Below are 24550 nucleotides of genomic sequence, written 5' to 3'. Positions count from 1 at the left end.
TCTTTCCCTGACACTAAAGCAACTGTTTCTATGCAACATGATTTTTGATTACTCACATTTCTTAGGAATACTCAATCACTGCATTTTACAAGTGAAGCTGGCAATGGTTATAAACAATCTGTCACAGAGTCTACATGTCTAGCCATGTTAAAGCACCACAGCATTTTTACCTGCCTTCCTGATTTTTAGACTTAAGTTGTTGTTCTCCTTCATTTATTTGTTCTTCTAGCACCTTTATTCTGGCTTCTCTCTGCTCTGGAGTTTCTTGACCAAAGAGCTTGGTAGTCATTCCCTTCAAAGAAAATGTTCTCACGGTCTAAAATGAAACAGAAACAGATGAATGGATAAACAACACACATACACTGAAATATTATTCAGCCTTAAAAAGGAAGGAAATTCTGACACATGCTACACAACATGGATGAACCTTGAGGACATTGTGGTAAGTGAAATAAGCCAGTCACAAAAAGACAAATACTATATGAGTCTACTTATATGAGGTATCCAAAGTAGTGAAATTCACAGAGACAGAAAGCAGAATGGTGACTGCCAGGGGCTGGGTGGAGAGGGAAATTGACAGTTGATATTAAATAGGTAGAGTTTCAATTTTGCAAGATGAAACAGTTCTGCAGGTTGGTTACACAACAATGTAAATGTTCTTACTACTATTGAACTTTACCATTAAAAGTGGTTAAGATAATAGATCTTATGTTCTGGATATTTTACCACAATTATTTTTTTTTTTTTAAAAAAGGGGAGGGCTTCCCTGGTGGCGCAGTGGTTGAGAGTCCGCCTGCCGATGCAGGGGACACGGGTTCGTGCCCCAGTCCGGGAAGATCCCACATGCCGCGGAGCGGCTGGGCCCTTGAGCCGTGGCCGCTGAGCCTGCGCATCCAGAGCCTGTGCTCCGCAACGGGAGAGGCCACAACAGTGAGAGGCCACAACAGTGAGAGGCCACAACAGTGAGAGGCCTGCGTACCGCAAAAAAAAATAAATAAAAAAGAAAAAAAGAAAAAAGGGGAAATAGCCATTTCCTCCCTAGCTCAGACAGAAAACACCACAAGCCTTACAACCAGGGGGCTACTAATAAGATTCCTAACACTGGAAAATATGGAAGAATGAAAAAGGGAAAAATTTTAACTGAGCTTCTTCATCGTATGGAAAACTTCTAGAGTTATTTCTTTATGTTAGTGATCATATTTTTTCTAATTACTCTGAGATATAAAAAATAGATAAAATTCAACAGGCAACAGTGAAAATATACTAAAGAAACTATTTAAAATCTGTGTAACTCACACTAAAATTTGGTATCTACTAGTAAAACAGGATGCCTAAATCCAAGCCTCAAGCTTCACTGCTTTACCATTTCCTCATTCTCCGGAGTTTACTGAGGGAAACACATTTAGGAGTAGAGAACCAAGCTCCCTGAAAATGGACTGGGAATTTCCCCTGGATTTTAAAAATAAATCAAGACAGTGTCTACCTGTTTCATGGTCAGAGGTCTTTTCCCACATATCTCTATGTGGGGAGCCCACAAGCGCTTTCACAAGTAAAGTACTTATTAACTATGAAATGATTCATAAATGGTGCCATTGTAACTGCTTTTTTTTTTTTGGCAGTACGCGGGCCTCTCACTGCTGTGGCCTCTCCCACTGCGGAGCACAGGCTCCGGACGCGCAGGCTCAGCAGCCATGGCCCACGGGCCCAGCCACTCTGCGGCATGTGGGAACCTCCCGGACCGGGGCACAAACCCGTGTCCCCCGCATCGGCAGGCAGACTCCCAACCACCGCGCCACCAGGGAAGCCCTGTAACTGCTTCTTTACTTCCAGATTGTGTGCTCTCACCATGACGGCTTTTTTATTCCAATGAAATAGCTGGACAGTAGAAAGCTGATTATAAAAATGATCTAAGTCCAATACAATAAGATAAGGAATTTTCTTCACAAGTATTCACTGTAAGCATTCAAGAATAAAGTACACAAAAAGCTCCCTGTTAGGAGAGAGACACTGATTCTAAAAGGGCAAAGTTTTTCAAAGTTAACTAAAATTTCTATAATATACCAGGTAAAATTAAACCTGGCAAATGTTATTATCTCAATCCCAAAGAATAATGTTTTTTCACTTGGACTTAATCAGAAAAGAGATGGTTCTTATTACACACAGCAATGTTGGCAAAATTTCTTACAACACTATATAATACGTGTTTTAATGGCTTACATCCTTTTATATCAAGATCACAAACAAAAGAATTATAAAGTTGCCCACAAATTATCTCCTTGTAAAAGCTACAGGCATCCTGCAGCCCATTCCACTTAAGGTTTGCTGTAATAACACCAGAGACCTAAATGGAAAACCACTCACCCCAGTTGCCAGTTCCTCACACTGCTGCTTCTTGGATGCTAAGTCCTGAGCAGCCATCTCCAAATCATACTGCATAAGTTCATGCTTCCTGCACACAGCCCTAGGGATGAAAGAAAGTGCTGCCATTTAATTTTTGTGGCTTCTCCATTAATATGTTAAAAATTTTTTTTTCAGGGGTAAAGGGGAGGCATTCACGTCTTACTACAGTCGGAACTTTTATATACAGAATTTTCAAGTTTAAAATGTAGTAGCCCAACATTAAAAATTTAATCTAGCAGAACCTAAGCATAAAAACTTTATATATACTTAAAACAAAAAAGGTTGTTTTCCAGATACTTGCAACATTTTTTTCAATAAACATACCATTATCATATACATTTAAAAAAAGCTTTTGTATAACATAGGAACTAATGCTATAATCTCACATAACAACTGAGTATTGTTTAAAAAGACATTATCTCAAAGCTTTCTTCTTTTTATTTAGAAACGTCTATTAGTTTTTATTTTCCTAAAAGTAATCCATGCTCACTGAAAAGAAAAAAAAGGATTCTAATACAGGAATGCACAAAATAAGTTTCAAGAACGCTCTCTTTTCCCCAGTTCCACTATCCAGACATAATTCACGTTAAAAGATGGTACATATCGTTCCAGACTTTACCTAGGCATTTACAAATACACATATCCACCACCCCCAGTAATTCTACATCTTTTCTTTCTCAACTATTTATATACCAAAGACACATATGTTTCTGTATCAATACACATTAATCTCTTCTATAACTTTTAAGAGCTGCAGAGAATTCCACTGTGTTCAGCAACTTTCTTTTGGTCTGTAACTTGGAAACCCCTTGATGTAACTTCTTTTTTTTTTTTTTAATTTATTTATTTTATTTATTATTTATTTTTGGCTGCGTTGGGTCTTCATTGCTGCGTGCGGGCTTTCTCTAGTTGCAGTGAGCGGGGACTACTCTTCGTTGCGGTGCATAAGCTTCAGTAGTTGTGGCACGTGGGCTTAGTTGCTCCGTGGCATGTGGAGTCTTCCCGGACCAGGGCTCGAACCCGTGTCCCCTACATTGGCAGGCGGATTCTTAACCACTGCGCCACCAGGGAAGTCCTTGGTGTAACTTCTTACTACTCAAAACTCTAGAAGGAAAAAGGCTAACAATGTGATGTTTTCATACCAGCTACTGAACAACTAAAGGAATATTGCTGCTCTGTTTTATTAACTGAATTCTTAGGCTGATTTTAAAAGTGATAGGGGACCGTTGGTAGTGCCAAGACTTGTCAGGACATGCATACGGTCTCTCGCTGCCTGGTGTGGGGTTTGCCATGGGCTGGCAGCCGCCCACTTCCAGTTGGCTTTTTATTGAGTTATGAGGTGCCCGGTGTGGGGTGCCAGTCCAACTGGGGCGCTGCTCCTCACCGGGCCAACCTACTTAGCTGTACTTTTCAACTTCGAAAGTTGGCAGGAGCGACACCAGAGCTGTCGCCTCTTTGAAGCGATAACTTCTCTGTGCTAGTCTATCAGATGAACGGCATTTACTGTTTAACTATTCCCACTGTATACTGTGCCAGGCTTTCTTAATGGAAGGTAGTTTTATTACTTGTGTCCAGAATGATGAAGTTTTCGAAAGAAAAGTTACCAATTGAATTGACGATATGCTGCCCAGTTGCTACTGGACTAGGATAAAACTGATTAAAACTTAAACGGTATTAAGTCGCTATATTACTTAAAGTAAACTTTATATCAAAATAAAACATTTGGACTTTAATTTCAAAAACCTTCATAATACTAATGAAAATAAGTTACTGACATTTGTTGAAAGAATACTGGTTTGAGATATTTGCAGCTTATCTAGCTGTGCCTTGCAAAAAATTAAATTTGTCCACCATGATTACTTAAATTTTGTATAGGTTCCTTTCAGTTCCATGGCTCTCCTGTTATATTAGTGATAATGTAAAAGCGAGCTTTTGTACTTGTTTCCTAGTAAGATTCCTTTATTTTCTAGAACTTTATTAAAACCAGGGAGCTCTGTTGGCAGTTACCCTTTTTGACATGGATTATGTTACCTTGTGCTCTGGCTTTCTATTTGTGTCCTGCTTCCCTACCATATTACAAGTGTTGAAAGGGCAGTGATCTAATAGATTACCTTGTCTTTCCATCTCCTCATGGCTTCCTATAAGGATCACTTGAGCTAGGAAAGTGACTGGAATTAAGGCAGTAAAGTTCTTGAAGCAGTTGTTAAAACAGAAAGTAGAGGGCAGGCAGAAACCATTTTCTTCTATGTATTATATGTATAACTGGACAAGATGATAGAAAGTACTTTTAAAATCAAAGAAGGGAAAATTGGAGAAAACTGCCATTCCCCACAGCCAGCTTGTTCATAGTATAGACTTGTGTGAACAACCAAAGATAAACAGACAGAAAAGCAAATGTAACTTACCACTAACCAAGATCACCTCTGCAAAAAGAAATGAAAATAACTTTTGGCAGGATTCTGTTTCATCTGATATAATTCAGAAGCAGGAAAAAAAGCCTTTTAAAAATACTGAGAATATTAAAAATAAGCATTTGAAGAAATCATCATTTCTAACTGAAGTGAGCCAAAAGGAGAATTATGCTGGGTAAAGTTTAGCGATCCACTTTCTCCTAGTGTTCTTCCAAAGCCTCCTAGTCACTGGATGGGAAGCACCATTGAAAATTCCAACCAAAATAGGGAGTTGATGGCAGTATACTTTAAAACTCTCCTAAAAGTTCAAACTTACACCTCGGATTCCAGTATGTATGTAAAACATAGCTTTTCCAAAATCCCTGGACTCTTGAAAAGCAGTGGTACAGAAATGGAAAATTACCTTGTTGCAATATACAAGGGCAAAAGATGAGTTTAAAAAATTACAAACAGCTTGTATTATATTTTATATTTTGTATATACTGTATACCATGTAGTATGTGTATATTGTTCATACTTGAGAGGTACATTATAGTTTTGTTATGAAAGTATGCATTGTGCCCTGCCCAAATGGTGTTTTGTATATATACAATGGAGAAATATTAAGCTTGCTAAGGCACATGAAAGACCAATTTACTTGCACAAGGTACTGAGATATTTTTTCAAGAAACAGCTGTCGAATCTCAAGGTGAAGATCTCAGTGTGAACAGTTTACTAATGCACTACTGCAGTTTAAATCTGTGGCACAATCATTGTAAACATGGGGTTTGTCTATGTTCCTCTAAATTGATTTCTGCCTTCTAATCTGTAATTACTGGAAAACTCCTATTCCCATTTTTACCAAACTTAATTTCTGGGTTTTGGTTCATATCCATTCAAATTTAAAATTTTAATGCCAACAAAATCGGTTGTAATCAAATTTTAAAATAATAATAATTTGGCCCCCAAAAAAGTGATAGGAAAACAATTCCTTTTTCTAAACTGGACTATCTCCCAGAGAATTGTTTGGCTCTGCAGAAGATACTATAAAAAGAGAAGACAAAGTCCTGACGTTAAGAAGTTTTACAACCTTACTAAGGAGATAAAATACGCAGGTATGGAAAAAATTACAGAATTTAAATGGTAATATACAACCTAGCAACAGATTATGCTACACACTCTCAATCTGTACTTTGCTTCCAATCTTCAAACTGGAAAAAGTAGAACAACATACAGACAGACCTGAAGTCTGAGACTAACAGGTTTTATCAACATAATGCTTCAAGCAGAGGGCTCATCTCAGCTATGTCTAGCACTCTGTAACACACAGGAATACAATGAGACCTCATTCAATATCTGGGGGAGTTAACTCATTTAAAAATCTTTATTTTAGGGCTTCCCTGGTGGCGCAGTGGTTGAGAGTCCGCCTGCCGATGCAGGGGACGCGGGTTCGTGCCCCGGTCTGGGAAGATCCCACATGCCGTGGAGCGGCTGCGCCCGTGGGCCATGGCCGCTGGCCCTGTGCGTCCGGAGCCTGTGCTCCACAGCGGGAGAGGCCACAGCAGTGAGAGGCCCACGTACAGCAAAAACAAAAAAACCCAAAAAAAAACCCTTTATTTTAGAGTAGCATATGAGTGGTGACCAGCCACAGGGCTGCATCTGTAACATGTATTATACTTACCTCAGTGCTTCTGCATAAAAAAGATACTCCTTTAACTGATCTGCATAATGTTCTTCATCTTCTAAAATATCATCAATAGAAGACGCATACCTATTTAAAAAACATTGCAAATGTATATCTCAGAAATAACTAAATTTCCTTGTCAATTGCATTATTATGAACTTTCATCAAATCTTTAACTGTGGTCATTTTTAAGTCTTTTGTCATTTATAGATAGTTCTGGGTGTACTCTGATGCTTTTGCAAAAATGTTCCTATAAACGGGTTTCATCTTCAAGGAATTCATGGAAAAGACTGACAAGTACAGGTTTCTGGTCACTGATTATACTGCTGAACTGAATGAATAAGCATTTTCAGAACTCTGATGGAAAACTGATGAATTCATAAAATTGCTAACAAAAGATCAAGATAAAAAAAATTAATTACATGGGACTGAGTGAACTGATGAGGATGATTATAATTTTTGTGGCTTTCTGTTTGAATTAAAAAAATGTGATGTAAAAAAATTTTTTTAAAATAAATATAAAAAAATAAAAAACATGGCATAGAGTAACCTTTATCAGGACACAAAATACTGAAGTTCTAAAGAAGGGCTATTCAAAGCGTGGTCCACAGACCATTTGCTACCCATGAGTGACAAAAGCAAGGACAGAAAGTGAGAATAAGCATTTAGAAACATTTATAACAACTTTTTAAAATTGAAGTACAGGTGATTTACAATATTATGTTAGTTTCAGGTGTACAGCAAAGTGACTCAGTTATATATATATATTTCTTTCAGATTTTCCATTATAGGTTATTATAAGATACTGAATATAGTTCCCTGCGCTATACAGTAAACCCTTGTTGCTTACCTATTTTATGTACGGTAGTTTGTATCTGTTAATCCCACACTCCTAATTTATCCCTCCCCCCCTACAGCAATCTTTAATTACCATGACAATTTTATTTTATTTACCTAAATGTTTTGATCAGCAAGGTCTTAGAAATAGAAAAACAAAGCAAACAAAAAACGGTCCTTCTTAAGGTAGCTTAAGAAGCACTGTAGTATCTTTTGTTCAAATATATTACAAAAAGGGCTACAAAATTTGTAGAAAGAGTAAGAGTTTAGTATAATTGGTACATTAGTGTTCCTGGTAGCAACTACATACAGTAATGCCAAAAAGCTACAAAAGGAAAAGTTGAGCAAATAAAGATTACAGAAAATTTTAGAAGCCTTATTTTATTCTAATTCTCAATAGCAACCTCTGCTTTGATCTGGACACGCCCTTCACTGTCGTGCCACTCTTGTTCCGGGCCTTGAGTCTTTCCTCGCACAGAAATGTGATGGCTTTCCACACTACCTCTCCAAATCCTACCACACGTATCTCAACACCTCTAGAAATCTCCCCAGACTTCCTTAGTCCTAGTCATCACTCTACTTCTGATCTCTTATCAAAAATTGAGGACTTAAATTTTATCAAAGAAATGTCTCTCGTGTTGGCTTTCTCTGATCACATTATAAATTCCCTAAGGACATGGGCTATGTCATTTACCACTTCTGTATGGCATAAGAAGCATCCTTTTTTCAAATCAATTCTGATTCCCTAGCATGGGCATAAAAGAAAAATATGTTTTATGTCTCCAAGTCCACTTCCTGTAGACAAGTAATCAAGTTTACTGAATTCTAAAAACAAACAAAAATCTACGTTAATGCTCACTGAAAAGTGATGTGTTCACAGTATTTATAAAAGTAGGCAAAATATGTATTCTGTAAATAAAAATTTACACTTGTTAGAGTGTGGAATTTCCCCTATGTGACTGAAAGACATCTTGAGAATCATTGTTAACAGTAGGAAAAACTGCCTTTAGTTCATAAATCTACAATTCTGGAAAAGTTAATGTTAAGAAAACAAAAAAGAAGATAGGTGGCTGATGGCTTGAAGATAGGAAACATAGTGTAGGGATAAGCAGCACATCTTTGGGTAGAAAAGAGTAAATGGTAAAGATTTTTTAGATATCATTACTAAAATTAATTTTATTTAACACTTTAAATAAACCAAGTAAAGGGATTATCCCAAATTCTTGCAAATACTAAAAATGTCCAGTCAACAGAATGCAGGAAGACTTAACAAAATGGTTGAAAAGCAGCTGGTCAGCTTATATAACAGCCACCCCCAAAATAATACTTAGATAAAATAAATATATTTTTGTCTTTTTATTATTCAGTTGTAGGAGTTCTTTATATATTATGGTTGGAAATGTTTACTCCCAGTGTGTGGCTTGCCTCTTCATTATCTTAATGGTGCGTTTGTACGTGTTTGTGGTAAAATATAATGTAAAATTCACCTTTTTAACAATTTATTGGTGTACAGTTCAGTGGCAGTAAGTACATTCATATGGTTGTGCAACCATTACCACCATTCGTCTCCAGAACTTTTTATCTTCCCCAATGGAAACTGTACTCCGACATTCCTTCCATTTCCAATGGTGTCTTTTGATAAGCAAAATTTTTAATTTTGATGAAGAACAATTTACCATTTAAAAAATATTTTTTTCTTTTCATATCCGCTTTAAAAAATCTTTGCTTACTCGAAGGTTGCAACAATATTCTCCTATGTTTTCTACTAAAACCTGCAATTTTAGTTTTTACACTTATGTGTATCATCCAAATTGAATTAGTTTTTATGTAAGGTGTGAGATATGGCTCAAGGTTCATTTTTTTCCATAAAGATATCCAGTTATTCCAGAACCATTTCTTGAAATGAACTATGTAAATGTGGATCTATTTCTGGACTCCATCCTATTCCACTGATCTCTTTATCTCAATACCTCCTGATAACTATAGCTGTATACTAAGTCTTGAAATCAGGTAATATATTCCAGGCTTGTCCTTTTTCAAGACTGTTTTGGCTATTCTACGTTCTTTGAACTTACATACAAATTTTAGAATCAGCTTATCAATCTCTATTAAAAAGTCACTGGAGTTTTGATTGGACTGTGATTTAGGAAGAATGGTCATATTAACACTACTGAGTCTTCCAATCAATCTATAACATGGTTTAATCTCGTCATTTATTTAGGTCTTTACTTTCTCTCAGCAATGTTTACATATAAAGTTTTCAGTGTAGAGGTTTTTCACATATTTCATTAAATTAATCTGTAAGTATTCTGTTTTGATGCTATTATAAATGGCATTTTTAAGTTTTTATTTTCCAATTGTTACTAGTATGTAAAAACAACTTTTTTTATATATTCATTGTGTATCATGCATTCTCATTAAATTCAGCTATTCCATAATATTTTCGGTTGATTCTTTATGATTTTCTACATAAAAGATCCTGTTAACTGCAAATAAAGAGAGTTTTACTTCTTCCTTTCTAAGACGTATGCCCCTTATTTGATTTTCTTGTCTTACTGCACTGACCAGGACCTCTACTACCATTTTTACTAGTTGTGGTGGAAGCAGACAACCTTGCCTTGTTCCTGATTTTAGGAGAAAACACCAATATTTCACTATTAAGTACAGTATTACCTGTAATTTTTAGACTGAGGAAATTCTTTATATTCCTAGTTTGATGAAAATTTTTATTGTGAATAGATGTTGATATGCTTTTTCTACATGTACTGAAATGAACACATAGGTTTTCTTCTTTACTCTGCTAATACGTGAATTGAACTGAAAGATTTCTGAATGTTAAATTAATCTTGCATTCCTGAGATAAACTTCTTTAAGTCAAATCTATATCCAGAGAGCACAATATAAATGCCAGCAAACGATAAAAACAGAAGAACAGAAGAATCACTAACACTTCACCACTAATGTCACCTCAGGTTCTACCTTAAATTCTCTGGGTACTTACACATCCATATGATGACCAGCACTCTGCAGTCCATCACCCATTTCTTTTTCTATGGCACTCCACTCACTAAGAAGAAAAAGATAAAACCAAAAACATCATGAATTAGATATGGAATATTATTAAATGGACTCTTTGACAAGGTTGTTTTCTAGCTAGCTTTTAAACAATATATAGCATCTATTTTGGATTTATTTTCTGTGACTCAAATATGTTCCTTTCCCCGAAGTTTAACAACTAAATGCAAGTGAAGGCTTTAAAATATTAGTTCAAAAAGTTTGTATCTGCTGCTGTTAAGGGCAAAGCAAGTATCATACAAAACAGTTTCTGCTTACAGACAACTTTCTCAGCTAGGGTGCCTATTTAAATCAACTTTGGCGCTTTTAGAAACTATGAATGCTTACCCTGCTCCTGACCTACTTAATTAGAATCTCGGGGATAGAGCTGAGGCATGCATATTTTTAATTACTACATGGATGAGTCTGATAAACACACATGATTACATGTCACTATCTTAACAGGTAACAGAAAAAGACAACTGTACAGAAATAGTAGGTGTACCATAAAACTTTGATAACTTGCACTAAAGTTGCATGACAAAGTCTACTTAAAACCACAGATCATTTTGTTGTCATTTCAGTGAAATTCTTGAAATAAAAATTCCTTTTTATGGAAGATGCATATGTATATTATAATAAAAGGGGAAATAAATCTATAATCCTAAATACTAAGAGATGACATAATTTGATATATTTCCTTCTAGTTCTTTTTATTTACTCATTTTAATATGGCTGAGATCATGCAGTATATGCAATTTTGTATTATGCTTTTTCTATTAATAGTATTTTACCACATTATTAAAATAACTTGTTCTCAGCATTATTTCAGATGGCAACTCATAATTTTTTAACCATTTTCCTGACCATTCAAGATTGTTTCCAATTTTTCTGCTATGTATAATAAACACCTTCAATTGCATATATCATAAAAGGGAAAAAATTAAAACACTATGATTCTGTTAATCTGTAGTTTTTATACACTGTTCTTGAAATATCAGATTATATGCTTATAAAACTAGAAGGATAAAACCGTACATGGTTTTTAAAACTGTCAAGGAAGGAAAACAAACATAAATAAACATATCTCCTTCTGACAATTTTTACTCATATGTTTACCCTCAAAATAGTAACAGCAACAGTTAACCTTTTTTTAGTGTTTTGCTGTTTATAAAATGAATTTTTAACATCTCTAGCTATATTATCTAAAGCCACACTTCCAATGCCTACAAGACAATTCTGCTTTTATATACCTCTGTCACTTCAAATTCAACATACCTAAAGCCCAGCTCGTCACGTGAAAAACAAAGTCTAGGGGTTTTGGCAGATCACAGGCATAACTAGCCAAATCTGTAATGTAGCAATCACAGTTAATGCAGCTGTAGGTCACGTCAACAGCATTAATGGACAGAGTCCAGATCAACCATCTATTGGATGTTCCACAGGTACTTCATCCATCTAATCTTTGAGCACCTTTTAATGTGCTACCAACTCAAGGTCAATATAACCAAATTTAATTCTTTTGTTTACCAAACAAGACTAAAAACTAGTTCAAGAAAGACTTACACTTAATCTTCTATTTACTCCCATTAAGTCGTTTAGTGCCTGATAAATACTTGGCATTTATAGGTTGTAGGTAAAATGAAAGAATGAACCGATAAATGAATAAATGTGAGGAGGGAAACATGTACTGGGTTCTATGTATCAGCCACTACTAGGCACAAGACCTCTCCCCTCAAGATATACATAGTCTAGCCCTTGACTACTCAAACTGTGGTCTATGAACAGCATCACACCTGGGACTTGTTGGAAATGCATACTTGCAGGACTCATTCCAGATCTACTGACTCAGAATATTCATTTTAACAGTTCTTCAGGTGACTTGTATGCCTATTACAATTTAAGAAGCATCTGCTAAACAAAAGGTTCTAACTGGGGTCCAGGTATATGCCGAGGATTGGAACTAGAAAATGTTAACCAGTTTAGGGAGGGAGAGGAGAGAGAGGAGGGATCCATTAACATGGAACTATTAAAGTATAGAAGGAAGGACTTCCCTGGTAGCGCAGTGGTTAATAACGCTCCTGCCAATGCAGGGGACATGGGTTCATTCCCTGGTCCAGGAAGATTCCACACACTGCAGAGCAACTAAGCCCGTGCGCCACAACTACTGAGCCTGAGCTCTAGCGCCCACATGCCACAACTACTGAAGCCCGCGTGCCCTAAAGCCTGCAAGCCACAACTACTGAGACCACGTGCCACAACTAAGGAAGCCCGCATGCTCTAGGGCCTGCATACCTGCAACTACTGAAGCCTGCATGCCTCGAGCCCATGCTCCGCAACAGGAGAAGCCACAGCAATGAGAAGCCTGCGCACTGCAATGAAGAGTAGCCCCTGCTCGCTGGAACTAGAGAAAAGCCCGTGCACAGCAACAAAGACCCAATGCAGCCAAAAAATAAAATAAATAGTAAAATAAAAAGTATAGAAGGATTTAGCATCAACTTTATAAGAGGCATAATTGCTATCATAAAGTACTTAATGGGTGGATAACTGTCACAGATGAACCAGATCAAAGAGGGTAATAAATCTTTTGTAGCATATGATGAAGACTATGGACCTTTTCCACTAAGGAGGGAAAATCACAAACAAAATTTTGCATGTAATTTCAGGGACTTCATGGATTAAAGACCTAAATGTAAGACAGGAAATCATAAAACTCCTAGAAGAAAATATAGGCAGAGCACTCTGACATAAATCGTAGCAATGTTTTTTTGGATCTGTCTCCTAAAGCAATGGAAACAAAAGCGAAAATAAACAAATGAGATCTAATTCAACTTAAAAGCTTTTGCACAGCAGAGGAAACCATCAGCAAAATGAAAAGACAGCCCATGCAATGGGAGAAAATAGCTGCAAATGATATGACTGATAATATCCAAAATACATAAATAGCTCATAAAACTCAATATCAAAAAACCCGAACTCAATTAAAAAATGGACTGGAGACCTGAACAGACATTTTTCCAAAGACATACAGATGCTCAGTACTACTAATCACCACAGAAATGCAAATCAAAACCACAATGAGGGACTTCCCTGGTGGTACAGTGGTTAAGAATCTACCTGTCAATGCAGGGGACACAGGTTCGAGCCCTGGTCCCACATGCCACGGAGCAACTAAGCCCATGTGCCACAACTACTGAAGGCCGCGTGCCTAGAGCCTGTGCTCCGCAACAAGAGAAGCCACTACAATAAGAAGCCTGCACACCGCAACAAAGAGTAGCCCCCACTCACCACAACTAGAGAAAGCCGGCACGCAGCAACGAAGACCCAACACAGCCCAAAATAAAGAAATAAACTTATTTTTTTAAAAAAAGATTATTAAAAAAAAAAACCCACAATGAGATACCACCTCACACCTGTCAGAATGGCTATCATCAAAAAGAGCACAAACACCCAATGTTGGCAAGGACATGGAGAAAGGGAAACCTTGTACACTTGTTGGTGGGAATGTAAACTGGTGCAGCCACTGTGGAAAACAGTATGGAGAGCCCTCAAAAAACTAAAAACAAAACTACCATAGGATCCTGCAATTCTGTTGCCGGAGGGTAGGTTCTTGTTTTGTCACAGAAATAATTCAGAGACGAGACACAGAGGCCAAGTAAGCGAAGTGAAGATTCATTGAGCAACAGTATACTCTCAGGAGGGAGAGCTGGCAAGCTCAGAAGAGCAGCTGCCCCGAGCTCCTTTTGGCAAGCTGGTTACATGGGGTGTGAAAACTGGTGGAAATTCATCAAGGAGGGAGGGACTTTGGGGTAACTTCCTGGCTTTCATCCAAGTTCCACCTTTCTGAGAGGAGGGGCTGTTTTTGTCCTTGGTCTTCTTGGATCTGCCATGGTGTCAGGTGCATGATGGGTACTGCTCTGGCTGCAATGTTAATTCTATTGTAATGAGGGTATAATGAGCAAATCATTCAGACATAAGAGGTTCCCACCTTTCTTTGCCTCTAGAACCCTGTCATTGCAAGATGTATGGTTTCCTGTCATATGACCCATGCCTCTCTTCTCTGCTCATATCTGGCTAACTGCCTGCTCTAACAATTCCACTCCTGGAATATGAAGAAAATGAAAACACTGACTCGAAAAGATACATGCACCCCAACGTTCACAGCAGCATTATTTACAATTTCCAAGATATGGAAGAAACCTAACAGACGTCAACAGGCGAATGGATAAAGAAGTGTGGTATATATATGTGCGTGTATATACAGATACACACACACACACACACACACACACACACACACAATGGAATATTATTCAGCCACAAAAAAGAATGAAATTTTGCCATCTGCAACAACATGGATGGACTTGGAAAGTATTATGCTTAGTGAAATAAATCAGAGAACTGTATGTTATCACTTATACATGGAATCTAAAAAAAAAACAAACTAGTGAATATAATAAAAAGAAACAGACTCACAGATAATAGAGAACGAATAAGTGGTTACGAGTGGGAAGAGGGAAGGAGGGAGGGGCAAGATAGGGATAGGAAATTAAGAGGTACAAACTATTATGTGTAAAATAAACAAGCTATAAGGATACATTGTACAGCACAGGGAATATAGCCAATATTTCATAACTTTAAGTAATTTCAGAGACTTCAGAGAATCTGAAGTCCATCTTTATCTCCTAGCTTAAGGAATCTGAACTATAAAACCACAAAGGTCCCTCCTGCTCTAGTATTTTACAGTTCCATTAAGAACGAAAGGAAGGAACCCCAAGAATGCCCAAGGGTCAAGACTCTGGAAAGGAATAAAAATATTATTACAACAAAAATAGAGGTACAGAACTAAATTTAGCTGCCCAATCTGGTGTTCATCAGGGATAGAGGCATGGGAGGCAAAGTCTCTAGCCCCAAGCAAGTCTGTAGTAATAAGTTTTATTTGTTTATACTTCCGTATATCATTTCATTTAAACAAAGTTCCATGCTAAAAAAGGGTTTGGAAGTCACTCTCCCCATTTAACCCTACAATTGAACAGATATTTAAAATCGGGCTCAGAGATCTAACATGGTTTACTCAAAAGTCAGGCATCCAATGAGAGGCAGAGTTGAGATTCGAATCAACTGCCATCAGAGTGTTCTACCTACTAATCCCAACCTTCACTTCCTTTTTTGGCTTTCTTAATCAAATGAGCTCTTTAGGGAATTCCCTGGCGGTCTAGTGGTTAGGGTTCCGCGCTTCTACTGCAGGGTACACGGGTTCAGTCCCTGGTCATGGAACTAAGATCCCACAAGCTGCATGTTACGGCCAAAAGAAAAAAAAAGAGCTCTTCACCATCACTTATCAACCATATGACCAAAAAATAAAAAATAAATTACAGAATCCTTCAACAAAATACATCCTGTGCGTCTTTGAGCTCTGAGGTATATGACAAGGTTTGCATATCCCTGATCATGTTTACACATGACTCTTTGAAAAAATTTTCTTTTGCAGTTTCCTGGAATCCCTTGAAAGGAATTATACCAACTGAATCTGGGACAGATGTTTTTTCTTGGTTGCTTCTATGTGGATTCACAATCTATGAATTAAGATGAGTATTTTAAAATGTTCAATTAACAGAATATAACATTTTAGGCTATTAGCTCCTGACAGCTTTCATTAGCTTCAAAAACTTTAGTTACTGGCACTTAAAACTCTCTTTTTTCTAAGTCTTCTGCAGAGTGAATCCCGCCTGCGTATTGTAAAAAATAAACAGAAACCTCAATTAAATAGAGCTGGAAGCCAAAAGGGGGAGCTCTCATGCCCTGTGTCCACAGCAGAGCCCAAGAAGAAGAAAGATTCCTCTTCTTTCCTGGCCAGGTCTCAGCCAAAAAAGCCACGGAGACTCTGTGTTTACTCTAGCCCTCCCAACTTCCTTTTCGTCTCTGTGAAAGCCTTCTCCTTCCCCTGCCCTGTGGGAACTTGCATGAGCCTTGCCATCGTTGCAGCCTGGAACTGCAATTCTCTGCTAATCTTTGCTGGAGAAATATCTGGCTGTCTATTTGTTTCAAGTCAACAGTGTTTGGTCCAATTCTTGACAGGCAGATCTTAAAAGTTCCTGAAACTAGTGAACATATAGACAAGTCCTATAAGCACCTACATGGAATGACCATTTGGCCTGTCCTAAATTGAATCAGGTGCTATATCCAGGAGGAAGCTGCAAAAAGCCTAGGAACTCTGCAGTGGTTGGGAGTCCGCCTGCCGATGCAGGGGACGCGGGTTCGTGCCCCGGTCCGGGAGGATCCCGCGTGCCGCGGAGCGGCTGTGCCCGTGGGCCGTGGCCGCTGGGCCTGCGCGTCCGGAGCCTGTGCTCCGCAACGGGAGAGGCCACAACAGTGAGAGGCCCGCGTACCGCAAAAAAAAAAACAAAATCAAAAACAAAAAAAAACAGGAGAAAAAGCCTAGGAACTCAAGAAGAGCAAAAAATGAACTCCCATACATTAAAAAACAAAAACAAAAAAACCCAGCAACATGCAACATGAACATATTACAAAAATCTTCCCTGTTTCTTCTCTGTGCATCTAATTCCTGCTCATTTCTTACTTACAAGTAAGTTTAAGTCTTGTCACCTTTCCTTCCCTCTTTGACAGTCTTTTTCCACTCATAGCTCAATCTTTTTTTCTTAATCCATTCTCTCACTTCAATCTCTAATTTAGCAAAAAGGCATAATTTTACAAAGTTATTGGATATATATAGAAAACATTTAAATTAAGAGACAAAGCTGACGAAATCAGCTTTATATTTCTTCCCCTCTCAAATTCCAAACCAAAGAACAGAAACACATTAAACATTTTTCCAATTATGTGACTCTCAAGCTCTGGATTTTTTCATTACTCTTTTTTTTGGCTGTGCCGCGAGGCTTGCAGGATCTTAATCCCCAGGCCCTGGCAGTGAAAATGTGAGTCCCAACCACTGGACCACCAGGGAATTCCCTGGATTTTTTCATTACTCTTATGGTCAGTGTAGTGCCACTGACCACAAGAGTAATGAAAAAATAAAAAGGAAACAAAAAGAAAAGATAAAAAGCACTCATTACCAATTGGTACTGCTCTGCAATCCTTTCCCACATTCCTAAATGACACCCTCATCAGTGCTTCTCAAACCGGGATACTTCATCTTGGGTATCTGAAGCCATCTAAGCATGGCACAGTTCCTCTGAAGAACGAATTTTAAGTTTGAGGCAGGGAAAGTTATATATATACTTAAATAACCACGGATGCTCTACAGAGTAAAATGTAAAATTTGAATAAACTGACAGAACTCAAGTCTTCAAAGAGATTCTGCACTTGTCACAGCTGCTTCCAGCCAATCCCGCATGGAGCTGGTAAGGGGAGCAAAGGAGGGTATGCAGTAGGATCAGTTTAAGAACTCTCCTCTCCATTAGTTTGAGACAGACTGCCCTATATCACTCCCCTCAAGCTTCCTAACCACAGAATCACTCCACCTGTTCTCAGCAGAGACACCTGCTTTACTAAGACAGGGGCCAGCTAAAGTGGCCTCCTGCCACATACTGCTCCTCTCCTTTAAGACAGCTCTGTGCCTTCCTCTCTATCTTCTCTCCCATCCACCCTCCTACCCTTGCTCCCCCTGCAAAAAACCACCACCACCACCACAAAGAGGCCCTATACCCCTTCAAGAATAACCTCAGAGACTTTTCTTAACAGACTTGTCAGTAACTTGCTGTCTTTCCTTCCTTAACCCTTTCCTGTCATTCCAAGGACCACTGCATTTTATCACTCAAACCAAACTGCTCTCCAAATTAACACCGAAGATTTACCCACCCATTTCCCCTCTTTTCGACTAAATTCAATTCCTCTACAGTATAACTCCAACTTCTTGAAGTGCTCCCTTCACTTGCTTGACACTGCGCACTCCTCATCAATTTCCCAATGTCTCCCTCACATTCTTTTTCTTTGCCTGACCCCTGAACACAGATATTCCCCAAGGTTCTGCCCTTGAGTCTCTCACAGACTTACCCTAACCCTCTAACATCATCACCTTAACCCTACATTAAATATCATTCTATTAGGATGTAACTTTTATATACAACTCATATTCTCACCAGCCTCTTACACTGCAGATCCAAATTTCCAATTGCTTAATAAAAATCTTTAAATCAAATGCAATCTATTCAAAACAGAACCCTTTAATTCATTCCTCAAACCTGTTATTTTTCCTACATTCTCTACCACAATCCTCCTAATCATTCAGCTGCCTGCAAATTAAATTTTGGTATCTTTAGCACCTACCACGGTAGCAGGAGCTCAGCAAATGTGTGCTGAATGACTGAAAGAAGCAACTGATAAATCTTGTCATTTATGTCTCCTTAATAGTCCCTACTGGCAATTGCTCTGGTTCAGGCTCTTGATCACCTGCTTAAATTACCTCAACCACCTGTGGTCTCCTTGGCTCACTTTTTATGAAATATTTTAGATGTAAAATGGCTTTCTGTTAATTTACTGAGTTAGCAGAAAGGTGAATCTGTATAATATTTATCATGAGACATTAATGCAAATAATTTTCTTTACAATTTGATTCAGCCAAGTGACCTTTCATCCACTTGCCTCTCAAATTAACACAAGTCCATTTATTATTTACAATAAATGTACTACTTTTGAGAGTGTCTGATTTACGTTAATTATCATATGAGCATATTCCCAAGCTTAACTAGAGTTCCAGTTTGAGTAGTATTCTTAAAATCAGGGCTGACTCACACATAGATCTAAAAGCAGGTAAGTCACTCATCTTGCAGCTGACCTCAATTTGCCTTTCTTCCCATTATTCCTGTTTAGACATATACTCCTATCCTAGTTATGAAGAGTCTACATGTTTACAATATTAATATGCTTCTCTTCATTAAAAAACATCATATAATGCTGATATTGTCCCATCTTTCATTTGATCAACCAAGACATAGATAACCTGTTACTCAAATTAAGTAAATATGTAGCCATATCTCGCACCTGACATTCAAATAAATTTCATATGAATCAAAAATTTATAAAACCACAAAAATGTAGAAGAAATGAAAAATCTATTTTTTTTTATAATCCATAGTGGGGAAGACCTTATTAAGATATACACAAAAGTCAGAGGCTATTACTTTATAAAGGAGAAAATCTAACCACTTACATGTTAACTGAATTTAACAAACTGAGTATTTCTGTATATCAAAAACCACCAGAAGGGCTTCACTGGAGGTGCAGTGGTTAAGAATCCACCTGCCAATGCAGGGGACACGGGTTCGAGCCCTGGTCCACATGCCACGGAACAACTAAGCCCATGTGCCACAACTACTGAGCCTGCGCTCTAGAGCCCATGAACCACAACTACTGAGGCCACGTGCTGCAACTACTGAAGCCTGCACGCCTAGAGCCCGTGCTCCTCAACAAGAGAAGCCACCGCAGTGAGAAGCCCACGCACCACAACGAAGAGTAGCCCCGGCTCACCGCAACTAGAGAAAGGCTGCACATAGCAATGAAGATCCAATGCAGCCAAAAAATTAAAAAAAAAAAAAAAAAGCTCCATAGTTATTTACTGATAACAATATATATTGGAGAGCTGTTTTTAAGTAAGAAAAAAGCAAAGTAAAACATAGCAATGTATAAAATATGCTCCCTTTCCATGTTTAAAAAAACGGGGGTGGGGGGGGACTTCTCTGGTGGTCCAGTGGTTAAGAATCCGTCTTGCAATGCAGGGGACGCCTGCTCGATCCCTGGTCAGGGAACTAAAATCCCACATACCGAGGGGCAACTGAGCCCGTCCACTGCAACTACTGAGCCCATGCACCACAACTACAGAGCCCACACGCTCTGGAGCCTGTGCGCCACAACTAGAGAGAAGCCCACGTGCCACAACTAGAGAGAGACCACCACGCGCCGCAATGAAAGATCCTGTGTGCCACAAGACCCGACGCAGCCAAAAAATAAATATTTTTTTTAAAAGGGGGGAGGGAGATATGCATTTGTTTGTGTGTTAATATATACATTTATGGTGCTACATGTTACTAGAAGGATACACAAGTAACTCAGAAACTGCTATTAGTTGCCTCAGAGGAGGAGACTGGGGTGGTTGGCGGGCAGGAGGGAAGAGACTTTTCACTATATAAGCTTTTGTTCCTGTTGAATTTTGTGCTATATGAATGTCAAATGAATTATTTTGATTAATTCAATCAAAAGGACTTAGAACATCAGCAAGGACATTTTTCTTACAAGAAGATTTGGATAATTAACTTCTAAAATGTCACAACTAAAATAATTAACACACATAAAAATTCACAAAAGGGCTCAAAAATAACCAAGATATGCAAGTTACCTACACAAGTAAATATTCTAATTTACACTAATATTACCTCAAGACTGAAAAACCCATCTTGCAAAAGCCTTCAGAAATTATAAAGTGACACAAAGAAAGAAAAGAAAAAGAAAATCGCTAACTCTATATGATAGTGATTTCCAAAGGAATCTTCTTGGGCATGCTGCCAAGAAAGTAAAAGACACCGCTCACTGCTTCAGAGCAGTTTATCTTTTATCTGCTCAATATACTGGACTCCCTTATTATTTTTTATTTAAACAAAGGCTTTACAGTGAAAAGTTTGAAGACTACTACTACAGGACATCATTTAAAAAATAATCTTTTGCTTTCCAGAATCATATATTTTCAAGAATTATAGTCCTTACGCAAAAAGCTAATTAGAGCTAGTTGTTGTTTATTATAAAAGTTTGCATAATGCTTACCTGAAAACTCGCCCATAATTCCCATGTACTTTATATACACCATATAGTCGGTCTGCTACTCTCTGGAATAAATATTCGAAAGAAATTGCTATGAAGTCAAAGTTACACAAAGATTACTTAAAAAAAGATTTTATCCTCATTTAAAATACATACATATATATATATATATATACATGTTTAGCACAATAACCTTGAAAATATGGAAAAGAAGCTTAAATCTCCCAAAGTTTCACGATGGGGAGAAAAAACACCTAGTGTTGTCATATTTATGTAATAGCTTTCATATTTCTTCATACATATATATTTTTTTAATTAACGTTTTAAAATTTCCTATACCAAGAGTGCTAATGTTTTTAACCAGCAGGTTACTATTACTTTTATTTATTTTATAAATTTATTTATTTATTATTTATGGCTATGTTGGGTCTTCGTTGCTGCACGTGGGCTTTCTCTAGTTGTGGCGAGCAGGGGCTACTCTTTGCTGTGGTGTGCGGGTTTCTCATTGCGGTGGCTTCTCTTGTTGCAGAGCATGGGCTCTAGGCACGTGTGCTTCATTAGTTGCAGCACACGGGTTCTAGGGCACGTGGGCTCAGTAGTTATGGCTCACGGGCTCTAGAGCACAGCCTCAGTAGTTGTGGTGCACAGGCTTAGTTGCTCATGCGGGATCTTCCCAGACCAGGGACTGAATTGGCAGGTGGATTCTTAACCACTGCACTGCCCGGGAAGCCTCAATATTACTTTTAATAGATATCACTTAAAAAAAAAATTTATTTATTTACTTATTTATTTTGGCTGTGCTGGGTCTTAGCTGTGGCATGCAGGGTCTTTTAGTTGTGGCATGCAGCTTCTTAGTTGTGGCATGAGGACTCAGTTGCAGCATGTGGACTTCTTAGCTGCAGCATGCATGTGGGATATCTAGTTCGCCGACCAGGGATCAAACACAGGCCCCCTGCATTGGGAGCACAGAGTCTTACCCACTGGAGCACCAGGGAAGTCCCCCCATTAAAAAAAAAATTATTTTATTTATTTGGCTGCGCCAGGTCTTAGTTGCAGCATGCAGGATCTTTTAGTTGCGGCATGTGGGATCTAGTTCCCTGAGCAGGGATCAAACCCAGACCCCATGTATTGGGAGCGCAGAGTCTTAACCACTGGACCACCAGGGAAGTCCCCTGATACCACTTTAAAAAGGTACATAAAATTCCACCTAGTGGTGTATAAAATATATAAGCATTCCTTGTCAGATAGTTAGTTATCCCTAATTTTTTCAGTATTATAAATAACGGTGAAATAAGCATCTCTGAGAGTACAGCTTTTTCCAAATTTCAGATTACTTCCTTAAGTCCCCAACGGGGAATTTACCAAGGGAAAGAATATAAACATTTTCAATTGTATTGAGTTTTATATATAAACACTGCACACATGCAATATATTTCTTTTGTTTGTTTGTTTTTGGCTGTTTTGGGTCTTTGTTGCTGCTGCACGTGGGCTTTCTCTAGTTGTGGCGAGCAGGGGCTACTCTTTGCTGTGGTGCTCGGGCTTCTCACTGCAGTAGCTTCTCTCGTTGCAGAGCACGGGCTCTAGGCACATGTGTTTCAGTAGTTGCAGCACGCGGGTTCTAGGGCACGTGGGCTCAGTATATGGCTCACGGGCTCTGGAGCGCAGCCTCAGTAGTTGTGGCGCACAGGCTTATTTGTTCATGTGGGATCTTCCCAGACCAGGGATTGAACCTGTGTCCCCTGAATTAGCAGGAGGATTCTTAACCCCTGCACCACCAGGGAAGTTCCCAGGCAATATACCTCTGTGCTACTTTATCAAGTTAATGTCTTCTAACCAAGTAACATTAGATATTTTAATAACAGTAGAATTACAGTTTAGGTCACTGAGATAAAATATGTACTGCCTACAGACTTCCCTCGTGGTCCAGTGGTAAAGAATCTGCCTTCCAACAAAGGGGACGTGGGTTCTATCCCTGGTTGGGGAACTAAGATCCCATGTGCTGTGGGGGAACTAAGCCCACGTGCCACAACTACTAAGCCCAAGTGCCTCAACTAGAGAGCCCACATGCCGCAAACTACAGAGCCCACACACCACAACTAGAGAAAGAAAAAAAACCCCGTGCCACAACTAGAGAGAAGCCCACGCGCCACAACGAAGAGCCCAAGTGCTGCAACTGAGACCCGACGCAGCCAAACATTAAAAATAAATAAATAAAATAAATATTTTTAAAAACTACAAAAACAAAAAAATGTACTGCCTAGCCATTCACACAAATTTTACAAAAGACAAAACAAAACATCATATGGAGTAATCTACTTTCCCCCAAAGTATTATGGACATGAACTAGAAGATCAAAAGTCAATCCCAGGGCTTCCCTGCTGGCGCAGTGGTTGAGAGTCCGCCTGCCGATACAGGGGACACGGGTTCGTGCCCCGGTCCATGAAGATCCCACATGCCGCCGAGCGGCTGGGCCCGTGAGCCATGGCCGCTGAGCCTGCGCGTCCGGAGCCTGTGCTCCGCAATGGGAGAGGCCACAACAGTGAGAGGCCCGTGTACCACACACACACACAAAAAAGTCAATCCCACATAAAACCTTAAAAAAGAATTCCTAGTATATAATTGCCAAATGTAAACGCTGAATTTACATTTAACCCCTCTAGTTCCTTACTCAAACGTGAGTAATTTGAGGAATTAGGCATTAACCATACAATAATTCTTAAACCTTTTAATACTTCAGCTTAAACTGAATGAACCACATTGTAAAAACCTGGAGCAGGCGTAGGAGGATCATAAAATGTTTTCCATCTCTCCTTGACCTGCTAGGCTAGAAGGCAGCACACTACAGGTCTGCAGCTTGTTTTTGCAGTCTTATTGGAACACAGTCATACGCACTCATATTAGCACTGTCTATGGCTGCTTTCATAGCAGGGTTGAATAGCTTCAACAGGGACCATATGACCCAAACAGCTGAAAATATTTACTATCTGGCCTTCAGAAAAAGTTTGCCGACCCCTGTACTAGACTCCACTTTCAGGACAAAGTTCATAGTCTTTGCTATGCTTGAAACTTTCCAGGGCTGTCCACAGAGCTCTAAACTAATTTCTCTGGGATGTTATTTCCCAGTTATTTTTTGAGAGCCCTATAGAGTGTCAACGGTTGGTCGGTTGTTTAAAGTGGTTCCACTGTCAAGTAACTTTGGGAAATACTGAGATTAAAACGTTTAACAGGTTTTTCTTCTGCAGGAGTTTTTTGAACTTTAACACTATATACGAATCAGGACTATTGAGAGAGAGTTGGTTTGCAGTAGGGAACATGTTACAGGGCTGGCATTCCAAAGAATGTAAAACGGAAAATGTCACTCTAGAGTACTAACTTTTGCAGATCCTCGTACCTTTTTTTTTTTTTTTTTTTTTTT

General features: G+C 38.6%; 1 protein-coding gene across 1 annotated transcript in view; it reads right to left on the bottom strand.

Moving 5' to 3' along the window:
* Positions 1-24550, bottom strand: part of SNX4 (sorting nexin 4) — a 64504-nt gene that overhangs the window by 5413 nt on the left and 34541 nt on the right. Inside the window, exons 8-12 of the mRNA XM_007447599.1 lie at positions 21139-21200; positions 10313-10378; positions 6472-6561; positions 2362-2461; positions 171-316 (exon numbers count right to left, since the gene is read on the bottom strand). Coding sequence (XP_007447661.1) covers positions 171-316; positions 2362-2461; positions 6472-6561; positions 10313-10378; positions 21139-21200 — 464 coding nt within the window. The remainder of the gene's footprint in view (positions 1-170; positions 317-2361; positions 2462-6471; positions 6562-10312; positions 10379-21138; positions 21201-24550) is intronic.

The sequence above is a fragment of the Lipotes vexillifer genome, unplaced genomic scaffold (assembly GCF_000442215.2).
Source record: "Lipotes vexillifer unplaced genomic scaffold, Lipotes_vexillifer_v1.1 scaffold823, whole genome shotgun sequence".
Classification (NCBI taxonomy): Eukaryota; Metazoa; Chordata; class Mammalia; order Artiodactyla; family Lipotidae; genus Lipotes; species Lipotes vexillifer.
Note: the sequence above shows the minus strand (reverse complement) of the source record. Positions and strands in the feature narration are given on the sequence as shown.